This window comes from Scyliorhinus canicula, chromosome 16, assembly GCF_902713615.1.
Source record: "Scyliorhinus canicula chromosome 16, sScyCan1.1, whole genome shotgun sequence".
NCBI lineage: Eukaryota > Metazoa > Chordata > Chondrichthyes > Carcharhiniformes > Scyliorhinidae > Scyliorhinus > Scyliorhinus canicula.
Window position 1 is genome coordinate 32,563,285 of NC_052161.1, and position 21,788 is coordinate 32,585,072.

Genomic DNA, 21,788 nt, shown 5'->3' on the forward strand with positions numbered 1-21,788 from the left:
GCTTAGGTGGGGTGCTCTTTCCAAGGGCTGGTGCAGACTCGATGGGCCGAATGGCCTCCTTCTGCACTGTAAATTCTATGATTCTATGCAAAAACATAGTGCAGCAAAACGCCAACCATTTGGCAAGTCAATAGTATCTTGGAAATCTAGGGAAAGATCTTCTCTGTGCACAATGTTTAATAATGTTGTAAGCCTGATCTATATAGATGCTTAACAATTTTGTTACATCTCACACATCTGGGCAATCATTCTCCCAGTGTATAAATTAATTGAATAACATGGATTGACTATGATGCACCACTGACATTTCTGATGCATCGGACGATATCAGAAATAATTAATGTTCAAAATTACAATCTAGGACGTCTAAACTTGGTGGGTCTGCCAAATACTCAATTTTATGCAGACTGATTCAGCAGTATTCTCATTTATAATGACTGCTGTTGGACATGAGTCAATGGAAAATGGTGGGGTGGAAACTGTCCAACTGATATTAAGAAAATACTTTGTTCTTTGCAATGACTGGATGGAGGCTTAGTGCTGTCTGAAAACATGTTTTGGAGACTGGTAATTGCCTGTGTGTTCACAGAACTGTCTTCTGTTGTTGTTCAGCCAAACCTCACCCTTTTTTGTAAAGCTCAGTACTGGGGGACATTCTAGCACTTTATCAGTCAAAAGCTATTATTTAATCTGAATGGCTGCATTGTTGTTAAAGATGATGAGAAGCCTTCTTTACAAAACCCCCCCATGTTTCTTTTTAAACACGATACTTCAAGTAATTTTACATAATTTTGAAGATAATATCAGTATTTAGGCATGGTGAACTTCTGTAATCAGCCCACAGATCATGAGGGTAATACAAGTTGAAGCAATGTTACTGTGAACTAAACAGCACAAACCTGGAGTAAATAAAAAGAAAACTTTCTCAGTAGCAGCAAATGCTGGGATGTTTGACACAAGTGAGGGCTACAATGGAGAGAGAGAGAGAGAGAGGAACTGGGGTGGGGAGTTGAGCCACGGGGTGACATGATGGTTAAAAGAAGACCTGGGTTGGGGGTTGAGGATCTGGATGTCATTGATACCTGAAGTACAGATCCCGCAGACTCTTTAAAAACTGTTATAAAAGTGTTCGAAGTATTTAAAATTTTATAACGGTTTTAAAAACTGTCAACTGTTTTGAAATATTAGAAGTCACAATAAAATCTCACCTCCCGCTGAGCCGAAGACTGACCTGGGGGGGGCATGTGATGTCACTAGGGACCATGGCTTCATTGGAAATGTGCTAACTTTGGAAGAGCTTGCTCTTTTTTCCGATACTAGTTCCTGTTGCAGCAAGAAGAGGAAATCCTCACCACAGCCAATGAACCAGATGAATCTGCACATATTTGTGCATAAGCTTCACCGATGATGGGAAAAGCTGGACGATTAAGTGACAAAATATGCGTAATGGCTTCAGGAATAAATGTCATGCAGATGTCAATATAACCATGTTTTTTTCCTATTAAGACCACAGCTGATATTACTGTGGAGATTTTTTTTGTTTTTAGTCGGTGGAAAAAGTCTGTTCATCACTTAATTTTGTGCATATTCCATAATTCGGAACAAATTACTCTAATAATCCAACCTCAGTGTAATTCTTTATCATTTTCACTGTGTGTCAGTTGTTGAACAATGGGAAAGAAAGCACAGCAGAGAGAGGAATCAATTATGTTCTACTTGGAAATCCATAGGGACGGCTTTAAATTTCTTAGAAGCAGATTAACAGAACCAATTTCCAAGAAGTATTAATTTCTGTTATCTCCTCAAAACTCTGGATCAACCTCTCTGATACCTTCATGTGGGATGGTCAAAATCCATGTCCTCACCACATAATCCATAGTGATCAGTTCGATGTACGCATGATGATTGTTCATGCTCATTACAAAGAAGAACAAAGAAAAGTACAGCACAGAAGCAGGCCCTTCAGCACTCCAAGCCTGTGCTGATTGTGATGCCCGAGCTATAAACAAAACCTTCTGCCCTTACTCGGTCCGTATCCCTCTATTTCCTCCCTATTCGTGTACCCATCCAGATGCCTCTTAAATGTTGCTTATGTGCCTGATTCCACCACATCCTCTGGCAGCGCATTCCAGGCACCCACCACTCTCTATGTGGAAAAACGTACCCCACACATCTCCCTTAAACTTTCCCCTTCTCACCTTGAACCTGTGCCCCTTGTAATTGACACTTCCATCCTTGGAAAAAGCCTCTGAGTATATACCCTGTCTTTGCCTCTCACAATTTTATAGACCTCTATCAGGTCTCCCCTCAGCCTCTGTCTTTCCAGTGAAAATAATCCTAGTTTATTCAACCTCTCCTCATAGCCAACACCCCCGAGATCAGGCAACATCCTGGTGAACCTTCTCTGCACTCTCTCCAAAGCCTCCATGTCCCTCTGATAATGTGGTGACCAAAACTGCTCGCATTACTCCAAGTACGGCCTAACCAGGGTTATATACAGATGCAACATGATTTCCCAACTCCTGTACTCAGTGCCGCGGCTGATGAAGGCAAGCATGCCATATGCCTTCATTATCACCATGGCAACCTGTGTTGCCACTTTTGGGGAAATGTGGACCTGCACGCCCAGATCCCTCTGTATGTTAATCTTCCTAAGGGTTCTGCCATTTACAGTATAATCACCTCACATTTGTCCGGATTAAACTCCACCTGCCATTTCTCTGCCCAAGTCTCCAATCTATCTATATCCTGTTTTATCCTCTGACAATCCTTGGTACTATCAGCAAGTCCGCCAATCTTCGTGTCATCCGCAAACGTACTAATTGGACCACCCACATTTTCCTTCAGATCATTTATATATACTACAAATAGCAGAGGTCCCGGCACTGATTCTTGTGAAATACCACTAGCTACAGATCTACATTCTGAAAAATATCCTTCCACCGCTACTCTCTCTTCTATAAACAAGCTAGATCTGTATCCGTCGAGCCAGCCCACCCCGAATTCCATGTGATTTTAGTTTTTGTACCAGTCAGCCATGTGGGACCTTGTCAAATACCTTACTAAAGTCCATATAAACTACATCCACAGCCCTTCCCTCATCAATTTTCTTTGTCACCTCTTCAAAACACTCAATCAAGTTGGTGAGACATGACCTTCCACATACAAAACCATGCTGCCTGTCACTAGCTAGTCCATTTCCCTCTAATTGTGCATATATCCTGTGTCTCAGTACCTTTTCCAAAAGCTTCTCCACCACTGATTTGCTGGATTATCCCTGCTTCCTTTCTTAAACAAGGGGATAACATTGGTTATTCTCCAGTCTCCTGGAACCTTGCCTGTGGTCAAAGAGGATGTGAAGATATCTGTTAAGACCCCAGTTATTTCTCCACTTGTCTCCCGCAATAACACTGGATGCATTCCATCTGGCCCGGAGACTTGTCTACCTTAATCCAATTTGGGACACTCAACGCTTACTCCTTTGATATATTGACATTCTCAAGATCATTCATACACCTATTCCTGACCTCAACATCCGTCATGTCCTTCTCCGTGGTGAATACAAATACAAAGTACTCATTAAGGATTTCACCCACTTCCTGTTCCACACATAACTTCCCTCCATTGTCCTTGAGTGAGCCTACCCTTTCTCTTGCTAATATATGCATTAAAAGCCTTGGGATTCTCCTTGACCATGTTTGCTAAAGACATTTCATAGCCCCTTTTAGCTCTCTTAATTCCACGTTTAAGTTCCTCCTTAGTTTGACTGTACTCCTCAAGGACTTTGGCAGTTTTTAGATGCCTAGACCTACGACCTCTCAAGCCTGCTCCATCATGGCCTCAACCCATGGCTAATCTCACCATGGCCTCAACTTCACCATCTGCCTATTTTCCATAAACCATCAACCCCTTACCAATTAAAAATCTAACACCTTCTTAAATTTACTTACTGTCCCAGCATCCATCGTACTCTGGGGTAGAGAGTTTCACAGATTCATAAGTAGTTTCTCCTCATCTCTGTTTTAAATTTGCTACCCCTTAACCTGAGACTATGACCTCTTGTTCTAGAGAGCCCCGCAAGAGAAAGCATCTGTTCCATGTCTACTTAACATCTTATATACCTCAATTTGATCTCCCCTCATTTTTCCAAATTCCAGGGAGCATCGGCCTAAACGGCTCAGTCTCTCTTCATAAGATAAACCCCTCATCTCTGGAATCAATCTACTGAACCTCCTGTGAGCTAATGCCACTACATCGTTCCTTAAATAATGGTGCACAATCCAGGTGTGGTCTCACCAATGCCTTATACAACTGGGACACACTCCCTTACCTTTGTACCCTATTCCTTTAGCCAATATTTCATACTGGCCGCGCTGCGCCTGAATGGGTGGAACCAAGCCTTGGACATGCCGTCACTGGATCCATCCGGCATCTGTCGGCCTCCCCAGGGAGACCCCAGCAGGGTGATATTGAGTGCTAGTCTACACAAACATGGACCAGGCAAAACAGCACCCAGGGGGGTCTTCCAAGCCATTGGAGTCCTCTGTGTGGGCAGAGACAGGGCAGGGTGGCCCATTGGCCCTTCTGGAATATGACACCTTGCCACTGCCGCCCAGGTGGCACCACCAAGGTGGCAGGGGCACTGCCAGGGTGGTAGTGTCTGTGTTCTAAATTACACTTCAAAACGTTTCCCTTAGATCGCACCCCAAACCAACACCCCACCTATCCTTTGGTCACATAGCATGGTATGGACTTAGAATCATTAAGTATAGAAAGAGACCATTCTGTCTACTGTGCCTGTGCTAGTTCTTTAAAAGCGATATCTCAATAATCCCAATCCCCTGCTTCCTTCCCCATAGCCTACACGTTTTTGTCCCTTCAAGTATTTACACAACTGTTTTTTACAAGTTATTATTGAGTATGTTTTCACCAGTCTTTTCTGATACTGCCATTCCACGTCATCATCATTTACTGCATAAAAATTCTCATCTTCCTTCTTTTTTTTGCCGATTATCTTAAATATATGTCCCCTGGTTACCAGCTCATCTGCCAGTGGGGAATGCTCAATGTTAAACATCTCGGGCGCGATTCTCCGAGCCCCAAACTGGGCCGGCCCCTGAACCCCCACGCCATGTTGCGTAGGGGCCGGTGTGCTGAAGAAGTCCCCCGCGAATGCACGGATTGGCGCGGCCCAACTGCGCATGTGTGTGTTGGCGTGGCACCCATTTGGCGCCGGGAAGGGAGGCTGGAGCGGCGGGAACCACTCCAGCGCCGTGCTGGCCCCTTGTGGGGGACAGAATCGGTCGTCCCCATGCCCGTTTCCCACCATCGTGAAACGCGACAGCGTTCACGACGGCGCGGACACTTAGTCCCGCAATCGGAGGATCGCCCCCCTCCAATAAACCTCCTCTTAACCTTTTTGCCCTCTAAGGAGAACAATCTTAGCTTTTCGCATTTCACCACATAACCAACATCCTTCATCCCTGCTACATTTCCAGTCAGTTCTGTCTGCACCGTCCCCAAGACCTTAGCATCCTTTGTTTGTCTGATGCGCATGTTGTCAAAATACTCCAGCTGACGCCTAACCATTGGTTCATAACGGGTTAGCGTAACTTATTTGTTTGATTTCAGAATTCTCATCCTTTTTTCCAAATCCCTCAATAGCCTTGTCTCTCCCTATCTCTGTAATCTCCTCCAACTCCAGCATCCTCCCAGGTATTGGCACTGCTCTAATTCTGGCCTCGAGCAATTGTGTTTTTACTTGTTTCGCCATTAGTGGTTGCACCCTCCATTGCATTGGCCCTAAGCTCTGGAAACCCGCCCTCCACCTCTCTGCCTTTCTTACCTCACTTTCCTCCTTCTAAAAATTCCTTAAAATTAACCTCTTTGTCAAACTTTTGGTTACCTGATCTAATGTCTCCTTATGTGACCAGATGTCATTTCTTTTCGTTCCACCGTTGGACATTTTATAACGGTTAAGACATTTTATAAATATAAGTTGCTGTTACTTTTGTACTCTGTGGCCTTGATATTAACTCCCTCATGGTGGAAAAGGGCAGTGGCAATGAAGAAATGTGCAATATGTCCCCAATCTGCTGCATATTACTTAACCAGAATGGGTTTCATGGCATGTAGCAGTGCTGTTGTCAAGAAGCGGGACACTTCATCGGCATGTTAACATCAGGCTGCCATAGAGCAATGGGGAGGCTAATTATTTCACTAGTTACCACCCAATTGTCTCATTTAAACATTTTTTTACCTACAGGTCAGAATGATCCAAACAGTCTGCGACATAAATATAATTTTATTGCGGATGTGGTGGATAAGATTGCTCCTGCTGTGGTTCACATTGAACTTTTTCGTCGGTATGTAATCTTTTTATTGATTTGCTTCATGCAGTTGCTCTAAAAGTCAGATTGTCAATAACATCCCGCAGATAGGTGATGACGAGTAAAAGATTTTCTGTCATTTATTGAGGGAAATGTTTTTAAACCTAAGGGCCAGGATTCTCCGAAATCCCAGCCAAGTGTTGATGCCAGCGTCAAAACCGGCGCGAGCGCCTCCAGGCCCAGGCATTCACCCCTTCCTAGGGGGCTAGTACGGCGCCGGAGTGGTGTCCGCTGTTCCGGCGCTCGAAAGCCGGCGCGCCACGGCCAGCGCGGGTCTGAGCATTGGCCGGCACCTGTCCATACATGCGCGTGGGTTGCCGGATTCGCGCCAGCCCCCAGGCAATATGGCAGAGCCGTACAGGGGCCCAGCACGGAGAAAGATCGCCCCCCCCAGAATTAGCCCACCCGCCGATCGGTATGCCCCTATTGCAGGCCTGGCCATCGTGGAGGCCCCCCCCCCCCCCCAGAGACGGATCCCTCCGCCACCCCCACCAGGACGGTCCCCGCAGCCAGAACTCTGAGGTCCCGCCGGGTAGGACTATACGTAACCCACGATTGTGGGATTTGGCGGGCACTCGGCCCGTTGAGGCGTGGTGAATCGCCAGGGAGGGGGCTGCTTTCAATGGCCCCCGAATGACCCGGAGGCGATGCCAATGGCGCAATTGGCGCCGATTCTCCAGTCGCCGGAGAATCGGTGACCCGGCGTCGGAGCGGCGTTGTGCGATCGGAGAATCCCGGCCAAGGTGCTTACCTGTGACAGTGCAGCAAAAGTTTGAGGATCTTTTCCTAAACTATGTATGACTATACTCACATACTATCTGTACACTAATTAAACGCAATACTAAAATAGTTCCAATGAGAGAGATGAGAAATCATTGCCTCCAGTTCTGAAAAATGTCAGTTTTCACCTCAGTCCATCACAAAATCTCGTTTAAAATGTCAGCTTGGGTTTGGGGTTCTATATGCACATTTAATCAAAAAGGCTTTTGCAACAAAGAAATGATTCATATAAGTACGGTACTTCATATAATTAATATAATTACGGCATGGTAGCACAGTGGTTAGCACTGTTGCCTCACAGCGCCAGGGACCCGGGTTCGATTCTCGGTTTGGGTCACTGTCTGTGCGGAGACTGCACGTTCCCCCCGTGTCTGCGTGGGTGTGGTAGTCACCACTGTTGTACATATCACCTTATGAGAGGTAATACAGTCAGGCTCCTGTGCTACAGGTACGGGGGTAGATCCCTGCCTGCTGGCTCCGCCCAGTAGGTGGAGTATAAGTGTGTGTGCTCACCGAGCTGTAGCCATTTTGGCAGCAGCTGCGGGAGGCTACACATCTCTGCGTAATAAAGCCTTGATTACACTCTGCTCTCATCTCTTCGTAATTGATAGTGCATCAGTGGGTTTCCTCCGGGTGCTCCGCTTTCCTCCCACAAGTCCCGAAAGACGTGCTTGTTAGATGATTTGGACATTCTGAATTTGCCCTTAGTGTACTGAACATGCCCTGGAATGTGGCGACTAGTGGCTTTTCACAGTAACTTCATTGCATGTTAATGTAAGCCTACTTGTGACATTAATAAAGATTATTATTATTAGTAGTAGTAGTAAATCTCTGAGGGTGGAATGCAGCATATAGAAGAACATTGTTAATACAGTCTTTTAAGCACTTCATAGCTCACTATCAGGTTGAAAGCATCACTTCCAGGGCAGATATTTAGTCATGTTTTGCAGACCAGTTTCATTACTACTGGTTTCTTAAATGAATAGTTTTGAAACATTGGTTGCTTACAGGTTCATCCTTTGCATTCTGCAAGAATACTAAAAATAAGGTGCAATTTTACCAGGAAACAAATTAATTTTTTGTTTCCCAATTAAGGGGCAATTTATCGTGGCCAATCCACCTACCCTGCACATCTTTGGGTTGTGGGGGTGAGGCCCATGCAGACATGGGGAAGATGTGAAAACCCCACTCGGACAGTGACATGAAACCGGGGCGAACCCGGGTCCTCAGCACCGTGAGGCAGTAGTGCTAACCACTCCGTCACCATGCTCCTTCCAGGAAACAGTTTAGAGCACATCATCTATTGGCAATTTCCGGGAAAAAATGTGAAAGATTTATATGCATGTCATCAAATTTTAACTCTGTATTCTAAATCTGTCCCCATACAATAAAGATATTCCTTCCTTAACATGCAGCCACATGTCGATCTCCATCATGGGGAAGAAACTTAAAATTAAATGAGATAGACGGTACACAAGTAAAAGCGAACTTTGCAAAGATGTTCTCCATCTTTATTTCTGAAATCTAAAGAACCCATTGAGCCAACAGTGAGCATTCTTTGTGGACAATTCCGGCGCATCCCCACCCTCCCCTACAGTCACCCACATCCCTCCATGTCGTACTACATCCAGACAGCCACCATTCTCAATGATGGGCCACCTAGGCTAGAGGGTGGGCCACACGAGTGGCCCGCCTTCATCTTAGTGAGCCTGTTCACTAACCATGACCTGATGAATAAGATTAAATATATTTAATATCCATTGAATATGCCATGGAGAGTTATAGAAAATGCCTCATCATATATGTATATTGATAGAATTTCAAATGGTCAAAACAAAAGAAATGTTTATACTTTGGAGGCAGAGGGAGCAAACGGCTCTCGAAGTCCATGTTGTGTGCTATCAGCATGCAGCTCATTTCATCTGCCCTTGCTTTATGTGCGTAACACTTCAGTCATATTGGTAGAGGAAAAACTATGTGGACAGAAATCAGTGGAATGTGGCAGCCCTGCACATGGACATTAGTCAACAATATCTTGTGGGCCACACTCAGAACCCAGATGGACCATAAGTGCCCCCTGGGCCACAGTTTCCCTCTACTGACCGTACTCCTAACTGTGGAAAATATCTAATCAGCTAACAACCACTGGTATGTACTATTTACAGGCCTCTCATATCAGGAATATGCCTCTCCTGGAGTAAATGCCTTGAGTGTTATATAAATTGAGTTGTTGTTGCTATCCCTTCCCACTAATCTAGGTAAATAGAGGCAGCAAATCCATAGAACTCAAAATATTATGGGGTAAATTTATGTTGGTTTAGTGTGCTTTAAGTTGTAGGACTGACTGCAGTGAATAATTTAATTTCTGGAAATCACATTTGTATGCAAATAAATGGATAAAAATCTGTATGCAAATAAATGGATAAAAATCTGATGGCAAATAAATGGATAAAAATCTGTATCGGATACAAGAGTTATGTAAATAAATGGTTTAAATAATTAATTGTGTTTGGCAAACCAGGAGTAACTTGTGTAAAAACAAATATCGAAAGCAAATTGGGTAATTTCTGAACTAAAGCACTTAAATGCGTTTCACAGTTATATTATTATTAGTGTCAGACGTCGGCTTACATTAACACTGCAATGAAGTTACTGTGAAAAACTCGTAGTCACCGCACTACGGAGCCTGTTCGTGTACACTGAGAATTCAGAATGTCCCATTCACCTATCAAGCACGTCTATCAGGACTTGACCCAGGCAGAAATTGCACCAGAACCCTGGCGCTGTGAAGCAACAGTGCTAACCACTGTGCTACCATGCTGCCCTATACTGGAACAAACAGTAACGAATTTAATGCCACTTCCGTCAAGTTTTGTCGTAGTTTACTGTAGATACATATTTATTCAGTCCAGATACAAAAGGTACACAGACAATTACCCCAATATAGTTACTTAAGTCATTTGTAATTTGTTTATTTTAGGGCAACTTATTCCAACCGTGAACTGGCTGTTGCAAGTGGCTCAGGTTTCATTGTCTCTGAAGATGGATTGATAGTGACTAATGCACATGTGGTGACCAACAAGCATAGAGTGCAGGTGGAGCTGAAGAGTGGAGCCACATACAATGCCAAAATAAAGGATATTGATGAAAAAGCAGATCTTGCATTAATTGAAATAGACCCTCCGGTAAGTTTTCTATTCTGTTAACACATAGTTTAATAATAAATGTTAATATCTCTGACTGATTTTTTAAAACTAAGAACAGAAACTACTGATTCTCTCAGCAATGACCTGCAATCTCCTAAAAGCTTCAATCTTTGACAGTTTTTGAGCCAGATTTCTAAATGATCAGTTTTATCGTCCGATTACATTAGAATTTCCGTGTAATTTCATAGAAAGGTTTCTGTTTATAAAACATGTGTGATCGGCCTGCCAATAATGATGCACTAAGAATTACATAGCATGTTGACACGCTAATACAATTTAAATGCTGCTTAGGACGTGCATTGCTGCTTGGTTTGCACAATAGATGCATTAGATGTTTCTGCTATAGATGCATTCAGGAAATTGTACCAGAAATGCACTTGACAAGGTTCCCCTTAAAACTCATTTGCATAATCACAAATATATGAAGTTGAATCTTCCGCGGAGTGCCAATCACCTTTAGAATGCTATTCCGCTATTCCACTTCTGTTTTCCTACCTTACACTGGAGCTCCACATTTGAATGCAGGACTCATTATCATTGGCACTGGCAACTTTCCCAGTTCCACAACGTTATGCACGTTGCAAAAACCTTACAACCATTTAATGCTAGTCGTGGATGGTTTTGTATTTTTAAACTTTCACTACAGTCTTTCCTATGGTCAAACTCTTAGCCATCTCTTGAATAAGATTTAAATTTACTGAAATCTGTTCTTTAGTTTTATGTTCAATTCAATTCCATGTCCTTCACAATTCCATTCTGATTACTTCTACTTAATCAAGCAGCAGCCAAAGGAATTTTCATGTTTGTTGCGGGCAAGGCGAGTGTTGAAGCAATATCCACTGCCTGATCACCAGATTCAGAGCACTTCATAATATCTAATTTCACTTGAAGTGTAACTTGTTTTTGTTCTCTTTTCTGAGAGAAAGTACTTCATCGTCGGCTTTTTTTAAGATTATCAATGAATTTTATGGGTAAAATTCACAAATAATACTGCAACAATTCAAGACTGCAACAATTCAAGGCAAGTTGTTGACAGGCGATATCTGTTGTGTTGCACAGTTCACAAAATGTCATGGCGCGCATTCCACCCGTCTATACTGCACAAGGCAGTGAGTCATTAACCAGTGGCTTTAAAGGAGCCCTGGAGACCACTACTGGACAGTGCATCTTGGTCCCAACACAGCTTCCAATCTGTCTGAAGCTTATAACCACCTCCCAAGGTTACTTGCTCCCTTCCTCACCCGAGACACAGCTCTCGCAGGTTCAACAGCAGAGTTACACGCCAATTTATGGGAGTATGGCAACATTAGCATGAAACAGCAGCGACGCAATGTCAATGCATTGGAGATCAATGTTAATGCAAAGCAACGTGGTGCAGAACAAGTTAGGACTTGTTGTATTATGTGCTATTCTGGGCATTATTTTTTAGGAGGGACCAGAAAAGATTTGAGAATGGTTCCAAAGATCCAAGGTTCCAAGGATGTGGGCTTCAGTTTCCGATAGATTTGGGAAGATAAGGCTCTTTAAAAGAAGAAAAGGTTGAGAGGAGATTTAATAGAAGTGTTCAAAATCATGAGGTATCCAGAGTGTATAGAGAAAAATTATCTCAATGGTGGAAATGTTGAGAACCAGACTTAAACTGAGTGCTGCAAAAACCAACTGCAGCCTAAAGTTGGCCGGCAACTTCCTTGGAGAGGCAATCAATGAGGGATTACCACTCCATAGTGATTTACCTGTGCTTGAGTTCCAAAGTACCTGAACCTCCTGACTCAATGAGAGTGAAGAATCAAAACGAGTTAGTGTCTTCAGTGGCGAAGTGGAAAAGGAGTAGAGTGAAGGAGGATGCACCCGCTCTTTAGGGCACAAGCTGGATATGTATTGAGGGTTAAAGTTGGGGCATGGAGAGTTAGGTCAGGAAATGGGGGAGTTGGGGTTGGACATGGGGGAGTTAGGGTCGGAACATGGGGGAGTTGGGGTTCAGACATGTCGGGGGCAGTGGGGAATCCTGTGTAGGTGGGGGTTGAGGACTACTGTGGGAGGTGGATCCTTGTTTGGGTGGGGGCAGTAGGGGTGCCCTGAGGTTGGGGATGTGGGGTGTGTCCTGTGCGGGACTAGGTCTGGGATTTTAAAACAGTTATTCTTAGAAGTGCTTTTTTTTTATTCCTAACTCTTTCAAACTATGAGTGTAAAAACTGGCAGAACCACCTGACTTTAGCAATTTAAATCACTTTGTGGGATGGTTCCCAGCCCAGGGGAAGTTGACCCTTCTGGGCAATTGCCGGGTAAACCCTTAACATGGGAATTTCTGGAATGTTCCCTAACACTGTTTTTTTTAATAAATTTAGATTACCCAATTATTTTTTCTAATTAAGGGTCAATTTAGCGTGGCCAATCCACCTACTCTGCACATTTTTGGGTTGTGGGGGTGAAAACCACGCAGACACGGGAAGAATGTGCAAACTCCACACGGACAGTGACCTAGAGCCGGGATCGAACCTGGGACCTCAGCGCCGTGAGGCAGCTGTGCTAACCACTAGGCCACCGTGCTGCCCCCCCTAACACTGTTTTATGGTATCCCCCAAATCCAACACTGGGGAGCCTGGAAGTTATGGACCACAGTAAAATGTATTAATGCAGTGAGTATTTAGGATCTGGAATGGACTGCTTGATGAAGCCAAATTTAATTCTGAGTTTCAAAAGGGAGTCAGAGGAGCACGCTGAAGAGAGATAATTTCCAAGATTATGGTGAAAGGGTGGGTTAGTGGGGGAGCAGCTCTTGCTAAGTTCTGGCATGAACCGAATGGGCCAAATGGCCTCCTTTTGTGCTACAACTATTCAGTGACTCTCTACTAAAGTAAACTTGTGTACATTTATGAACTGACTTGTCAAAACACATTTCGATAAATAGATCCAAGCATTTAACTTGCAGAATATTAGAAATGATGTTCATTGTTGGAAATAGGATTCTGAAGCTAAGATATCCAGATGCCAAAAGCAACAAGGACCTATAATTTAGAAATTAGAACTGTGGTTGTGTAATTGAGGTAGTCTTTTCACACTGCCATTGTGCTATGATCAAAGTTATGTTTAAGGATTTGCTTCCTATAATATAACTTCTGGCTGTTGTGCAGGCAAAAATAAGCCATTTCCACAATAACATATGATAGGTAATCACGTTGGCAAAACATTAAACTTTAACGCTGAATTTGCATTTATATAGTTCTTACTGCATTACTAAAACACTTCAAAGCACTTCACACATAATTAGTTTGATTGAAGTGCAGTTAAAGTTCTCAGCCATTTGTTGACACTATGCTTCCACAGAGGCAAAACAGCGAATGGCTGATTTAAGTTGGGTTTTTTTAGTGTTAGTTATTGGAGAAATTTTGACCCAGGCCAACTCCCTACTGTGACTTTAATAGTACTGTAGGACCTTTAACACCACCTGAAAGACAGGTGGTATCCAAGGTAGTACTTTCTCCATATTGCTTTGAAGTGTTGACTTAAATTAAGCACACAACCTCTCAAAGAGCTTGACTCAAGAATACAAAACCAATACTGATCCATTTTTGAGAAACAATATAAAAATGGTATTTCAAAACTTGTATTTGGCCTCACGGTAGCATGGTGGTTAGCATCAATGCTTCACAGCTCCAGGGTCCCAGGTTCGATTCCCGGCTGGGTCACTGTCTGTGTGGAGTCTGCACGTCCTCCCCGTGTGCGCGTGGGTTTCCTCCGGGTGCTCCGGTTTCCTCCCACAGTCCAAAGATGTGCGGGTTAGGTGGATTGGCCATGCTAAATTGCCCGTAGTGTAAGGATAATGGGGGGATTGTTGGGTTACGGGTATACAGGTTACGTGGGTTTAAGTGGGGTGATCATTGTTCGGCACAACATCGAGGGCCGAAGGGCCTGTTCTGTGCTGTACTGTTCTATGTCTATGTCTATGTATGTAGAGAGAAGACAGGGAGAAACTGTACCCTCTCTGAAAGGACCAAGAACGAGTGGGCACAGATTTAAAATGGTTTGCAAAAGAAGCAAATGTGATGTCAAAAAATACTTTTCACACAGCAAGTGGTTCGGGTCTGGGATGAGCTGCCTGGAAGTGTGGTGGAGGCAGGTTCAATCGAGACATTCTAGAGGGCATTAGATGATTATTTGAAATAGAAACATGTTCAGGGGTACAGGGAAAAGGGTAAAGGAATGGCGCTAAATCATGATGCTTGTTTGGAGAGCCGGTACAGACACAATGGACCAAATGGCCTCCTTTGGCGCCCTACCAATTCTGTACTTTTGTACATTTGTGACTTGATCTTAGATGATCGGGGTTGGATTCTCTGCCCCACCGCGCCACATTTCTGTTTCCCTGCCGGCGGGATGCTCCATTACGCCGGCCAGTCAATGGGGTTTCCCATTGTGAGGCAGCCCCACACCGTCAGGAAACCTCCGGGTTTCCGGCAAAACGGAGCACCCACCGGCGGAGAATCCAGTCCCAGGTTTCTATTGTTATCACACAAACATTCTCTTTAAAATAATCTGATATCTAAACTGCAACTTAACACCCATTGTTTATACTTTATTCCTGTTCAATCTTCTTTTATAAATGCATCTTTAGCATAGTGCACCAGATAGCAGGCTATTATATATCCACTAAGGTTGGACCTCTGACTTGGGTAGTTGGAAGAACCCATCAACACTCCACACAGATTAATGTGTTCTTGCAAGTCCTGAATGGTTGATTTAGATAGAGCATTCCAAACATGTTAAGATGTGTTTGTTAGGTAATTTGTTCGGAATTTTAAATGATCTTTTTTAAAAAATCAGTAAAATATATTGTGTAACAGAAATAATTTAAAAGAATCTCCCGTTGACTGATATTTTATAAGCTGAGTTATCAGAGCAGCACCGGGCGTAAGAACGTTTAATATCAGATTTGCCACATAAAGAAACACTATTATTAATGATTAATTCATAGAATGTACAGAATTTACAGTGCAGAAGGAGGCCATTCAGCCCATCAGGTCTGCACCGGCTCTTGGAAAGAGCACCCTACTTAAGCCCGTGCTTCCACCCTATCCCCTTAACCCAGTAACCCCACCTAACGTTTTGGATAATAAGGGCAATTAATCATCGCCAATCCACCTAGCCTGCAAATCTTTGGACTGTGGGAGGAAACCGGAGCACCCGGAGGAAACCCACGCAGACATGGGGAGAATGTGCAGACTCGGCAGACAGTGACCCAAGCCGGGAATCGCACCTGGATCCTGGAGCTGTGAAGCAACTGTACTAACCACTATGCTACTGTCTTGGCCCCATTAATAAGCATTATTTACTTTTCAAAATGTGATGCCTATAAATTCGTGTACATGGCTTGGTGGATTGAATGTGCGAATTTCTAAATATTTACTATGTAGGAGTCAAAATTTAAGTTGTACAATTAGTCTTTGCGCTACTTGACTTTATATTTCCAGGGTTGAGGGTAAACTTCACTTCTGGCTACCGCTGTGCTTGAGTAGTTTGTCTATGAAATACAAATAATTGCATAGATTTCCTATTAATGTACTGGATGGATTGCTTTAACCTCTAGGTTTTGGCGACCTTGATTTAGAAGCAGCTGGGACCATGGTGAAATTGATTTTCAACACTATTAATGAGCGGCACAAATTTACCCCTGGAGTATTATGACTTGATCCAACATTCAGTCAACAACCAGTGTATAATAGTATTTAACATCTGTGCAAATAAATTTTGGAGCTGGCCAAGAAACCTCCTGTTCCACTATTTCTACTTGTCATTCAATGCAATCTATGTTGGGAACAGCCCATCGCCTTAGCTCGAGTGTTTTACTTGTGAAACCTAGCAGATGTTTTTTCATTAGAGACTCCATTATGGCTGATTTGACTGAAGTGAGTGCATGTTCCGTGGTTACTTCTGCTTAATGATGTGGATCTCTATCTCTTTATTCTTCTCTATCTGTTATTTAGCTCTAATTCAAATTATGTTTGCGGTGTCACCATGACACCCTCTTGTTTCTTTTATATTCTCATTTGTTAAACAGTTGCGGAATGTTAAGTGGCGGCAAGTGGGTTGGTTTAATGGCAAGGAAGCTGCACTCCCTTGTTGGAACACTGTGCTGGCTGGATTGTCGGCATCCTTGATGTTGACCCACTTCTCTCTTCCATCAGCCTCCTGATGGTATTAGTGCATGGCCTCATCAAGGGTTTGGAATACACAGAACTCACTTGAGTTTGGTCATCTGAATGAAGATGCAGTTGCTCCTCACCTTTCTCTTGATTTGATTTGTTTATTGTCAGATTTACCGAAGTACAGTGAAAAGTATTTTTCTGCGGCTGAGGGAACGTACACAGTACATACATAGTAGACAAAAGAATAATCAACAGAAAACATTGACAAATGGTACATCAACGAATAGTGATTGGTTACGGTGCAGAACAAGGGGCCAAACAAAGCAAATACCTGAGCAAAAGCAGCATAGGGCGTCGTGAATAGTGTTCTGACAGGGAAGAGATCAGTCTGAGGGGGAGTTGTTGAGGAGTCTTGTAGCTGTGGGGAAGAAGCTATTCCTATGTCTGGATGTGCGAGTCTTCAGACTTCTGTACCTTCTGCCTGATGGAAGGGTCTGGAAAAAGGCAGTGCCTGGGTGGGAGGGGGCTCTGATAATGTTGTCTGCCTTCCTGAGACAGCGGGAGGTGTAGACAGAATCAATGTGGGGGTGACAAGCTTGTGTGATGCTTGCAGATTCACCTCACTCTCAGCACAGCTCTACTTCTACTCCTGCCCTGCGAGCTCCAGGGCTCTCTCCTCAAAAGGAGTCAGGATGCCCATCTTAGACATCCTGGGCGAAATTCTCCCAAAGGGAGATAAACTGCCGACGCCGGAGTGAAACCCGGAGTTTTTCACTCCGGCGTTGGAGGCCGCTCCTCGCCCCCTATTCTCCCCCTCCCCCCCGGGGGGGGGCTAGGGGCGGCGCTGCGTCAATCTCGCGCGCCGGGCCTTGATGCTTGCGTCAAAGTGGCGCAGCCTGAATGACACAGCCGGCTGCGCCTAAATGACGTCACCCGCGCATGTGCAGGTTGGCAGGCGCCAACCCGCGCATGCACGGTTGCCGTCTTCTGCTCCGCTGCCCCGCAGGACATGGAGGATTGATCTTGCGGGGCGGCGGAGGGAAAAGTGTGTTTCTTTTAGAGACGTCGGCCCGTCGATTGGTGGGCACCGATCGCAGGCTAGACCCCTCCTGAGCACGCCCCTGGTGCTCGATCCTCCCTCCGCCCCCCACAGGCCCCACACACAGCAGTTGCACGCTGTTCACGCCGGCAGCAACCAGGTGTGGTTGGTGCCGGCATGTACCGGTTGGGTTTGGCGGGCCGCTCGACCCATCCGGGCCGGGGAATCCGATTCTCCGAGTGGCCTGTCACAAAACGCGACACGCCATTTTGGGAGGGGGGGGTGGGAGAATCGCGTGGGGGTGCCAGGGCGGCGTGGTGTGATTCGCCCGGCACTCCCGCGATTCTCCCACCCAGCGTGGGGGGGTCGGAGAATCGCGCCCCCTATCTGCCGTCTTCTCTTGCTCACGGCAATTGTGGGCAAGCTGGTCCTGCAGGGACACAAATGGCGATGATGAGAGCTGGTCGCCTGGAAGGTCAGAGGTCAATGATATATCTGGCATATGAGGTCAGGTGCTGGGGCCCTGCGAGATGGCAGCACGTGGGATCGAGGTGACATCGCAAGGGTCGATGGTAAGGTGGGGTGTGGAGAGAAGACCGGGAGCACTTACCCTGACAGAACGAAGTAGGTCATTTATCATCATGTGACATTGCAATCCCGCTCTTTGGTGCAAACAGCTGCACTGACCGGAGCTACGACTGTTTCCCAGGTGGGATTCATCACCTTGCTGGAGGGCCTCATGCCAGCTTGAGGGTATATTGTTACCTGCTTCTCCTCCATTGCATCCAGACTATGGGTAAGGGCCTCCTCCATGAATCGAGGAGCGGTTTTCTCGCTGCCATCCTCCTGGCGTGAATGAGAGCAAGTGCTGTGGAGCTGTTTAAATGTAGCATGGAGCCATTTTGATGCTCCATTAAAATGCTCAGGTGACCCCCGGGGTGGGTGAATCAGATGCTTTGCTCCTGAGGCACGACGTTATTTATGTGACAAATTTTCCAAGTGCCCAAAAATTGTGGTCCAGATCATGGAAGTCCAGGGATGATGGGATCACCGATTTTCACGCTGAAAATAACACGTATTATTTTTGAAAAATTTCACCTATTATTTTTATAATTTTTCACTTTTTGTCTCCAAGTTAGCTAGTCTCCTAAGGACAAAAGATTTAATGAGTTATTGCTCAATTAATTAGTAGCTAAGGTAATGTTTGGGAATCTTGCTGAAAAATAAGAATTTAAAGGAATTTTCAAAAACAAATCACACAATTGAAGTAATATAACTAATACAGAAATCCTGAATGTTTGACCTGTTTGATATTTTTTGTATAATGTAATCACTTAAAGGCTGCACTGAGATCACAATCTGAGACAATTTAGCCTTTCAAAATATTATTCATGACAATTAAAAAGGTAGAATTTTCCTCTGTTCTCACTAATAAAGACAAAAGTAAGAACCAAAGCAAAATATCTCAATGCAAGAAATAAAAATACAACAGGCTGGATTCTCTGCTGCTAATAGCGGAGTTCCCAATGTGGCGGAGAATCCAGTGTCGGGCAGAAAACAGGCGACGATCTGATACTCCGCCCCCCCCCCCCCCCCCCCCCCCCCCCCGCGCTGGCATCAAAGTTCATGTTTGGATCCTATTAATGGGCAGAGCACCACCTTCATCAGGCCCGTGTGATTCTCCAGTCCTCTGAGCCGGGAATTACATGGGCAAGAATTGGTGCAGATCTTGACTCGGGCGGTGAGGACCTCGCGGGACTCTTCAAGTGAATTGCCCCCAAAGTCCATCAGAGAGCCACCCTCCCCACCCGTGCCCACCACAATGTAAGACCTGCCCACCCCACCAAACTCCTCCCACCAGAGATCCTCAAATTAGAGAGACTCCTAACAGAGACCCCTGAATTAGAGAGACCCCTACCAGAGACCCCCCCATAGGAGATGCCCCTGCCTGGGAGGCCCCCGCAATAGAGATTCCAGCCTGGAAGCTGGAGAGCTGTCCAGACTGAGGTAGTGAAAACATTCACTGCTTTAAAATTCACCTGTGCAATATACCTGTTGGCTCAGGCAGATGAAGCAGTGCCTGTCAATTCCTAGAACTAGAAATCCAGTCAGCCTGGTTTAAACCCCCCTCAGATCTCTGATCTGCAAACCTGTAGAGGCAGCAGGGTAACATAGTGGTTAGCACTGTGGCTTCACAGTGCCAGGGTCCCAGGTTCAATTCCCTGCTGGGTCACTGTGCGGAGTCTGCACATTCTCCCCGTGTCTGAGTGGGTTTCCTCCGGAGGTGCTCCGGTTTCCTCCCACAGTCCAAAGACGTGCAGGTTATGTGGATTGGCCATGCTAAATTCCCCTTAGTGCCCAAAAAGGTTAGGAGGGGTTATTGGGTTATGGGGATAAGGTGGAAGTGAGGGCTTAAGTGGGTCAGTGCAGACTCGATGGGCCGAATGGCCTCCTTCTGCACTGTATGTTCTATGTTCTTTCATTCATCTCTCTGTGAAATTGCCTTCACTGGGCTGTGATTCCACACACACTCAGATGTCTGACTTGTTTCATTCATGTCCCTTCATGCTTGAGTGGCTTTGAAATAGTCAACTGTGAAACTAACAGGAAGTACTTAACTGTCGTTGCTATGTTCCAGGAGCTGTCAATCAAAGTGAATTTTTATAAACATTGTGGTTAGTTTCACAGCTGACTACTTCAAAGCCACTCAAACCTGAAGGTGCTCAGTTTTAGTGCAAATCAGGTGCCATTCAGCTCCAGCGGGAGAACATCATTTCCCAACGGAAAATCCTACCCTACATGTTGTAAAACATTCAGCAGGTCAGATAGCATCTGTGGAAAAAGAACGAAAGTTAATGGGTGGGATTCTACATTGCGAGTCCACCCCACTAACCCTGCTAGCGTGAACGGAGAATGTTGGTGCACCGCTCCATTGAAGCTGGGAAAACCGTGAGTGGGGATGCGCTTATAGCAGGACCAGTGAATCCTGCAGCCAGCAAACAACCTGAGAATCCTGCCCAATGTTTCAAGTTGATGACTTTTTACCAGAACTGACGAGTAAGATATTAACATGAACAGCACATATTTTCATAATGAGCTTTTTCTCTCAGACCGGGTGTCATTAATTAGCATTAGATTTACTTGCAAGTGTGCAATATAAGGCAGGTTTGATCATGTACGTCTTTAAGATTGTTCTGCATTGAATTGCCAAACGCAGTATTGCACCTCTCTCATGTCAGACTCTGATCATGTTTAAGGACAGGCCCAGACAAAATGCATCCGCTGAGAGGCTAAGTAATGACAACGTTGTCATGACAGTGTTTTTGTGCATGACTGAGAAATTTAGGAGGACGGGGTGTGAATTTAAAAGCTGCTATCTCCGCTCCAGGTGTAATGGAATACGTCTTTGCATTTAACTTTCACTGAATATGCACACCGCCTATTGGTGGACAAATCATATACTAGTTAGAGCTACAGATTTGCCTGTTAAATTAGTTAAAATGGCATTTTGGAACTAATTGAGCTTCCCATTATTGCAATCGGAAAAACTAACATGTCACAGCACAAAGTGTGATCACTATTTAAATGCTCCACAAAATTTACAGTAACACTCACTTGGCTCAAAATAATGGATGCTTCGCCTGGGTTGGTTACATCAACACATGGGCGAACTTATTGCCCTCGCCAAGGTGGATTTGGAGGCGGGGGCGATATTTAATCAGGTGGGAGGGTGGGGACACTGGTGCTTTCCTGCCTCTGCCACAATTAAGTCTGGGACAGGAAGGCTTGTGGTCAGCCTTCGCATCCCGATGCCAATTGAGGCTATCAAGCGGGAAATTAGTGCCCAAATAAGGGTCTCTTCCCACCACTGCTGCTCTTCAACCAATGGTGGGAGAGGCAATCTCCATGCGGGAGGCTTGAAAGTGAAACCTTGTCAAGGTTGCTTGCCGGCTTCCAGGGGCATCCTTCATTGTCAGGCGCTTAGTGCCTGATAAAGAGAGATGGTATAGGAAGGCACTAGCCCATTGAAAGCCATCCCCCTGCCCTTGCTGCTGACACTCATTCTGCCCTCACACCTGTAGCCTGGGTCTCTTCGAATACCTGGGCCTCTCCTCTGGATGCATTGCTGGCAGCAGTTACATCTTCACCGGAGACACTGCCCGCAATGCACAGCTGCCAGCAGGTCTCAGGCAACTGGATTTCTGACCCCAGGGCCCTGAATCTTGGGGAA

General features: G+C 45.0%; 1 protein-coding gene across 1 annotated transcript in view; it reads left to right on the top strand.

Annotated features, from left to right (window-relative positions):
* htra1b (HtrA serine peptidase 1b) overlaps positions 1-21,788 on the top strand; it is a 57,958-nt gene that overhangs the window by 12,519 nt on the left and 23,651 nt on the right. Inside the window, exons 2-3 of the mRNA XM_038821798.1 lie at positions 6,266-6,365; positions 10,150-10,354. Of these exons, the coding sequence (XP_038677726.1) occupies positions 6,266-6,365; positions 10,150-10,354 (305 nt within the window). The remainder of the gene's footprint in view (positions 1-6,265; positions 6,366-10,149; positions 10,355-21,788) is intronic.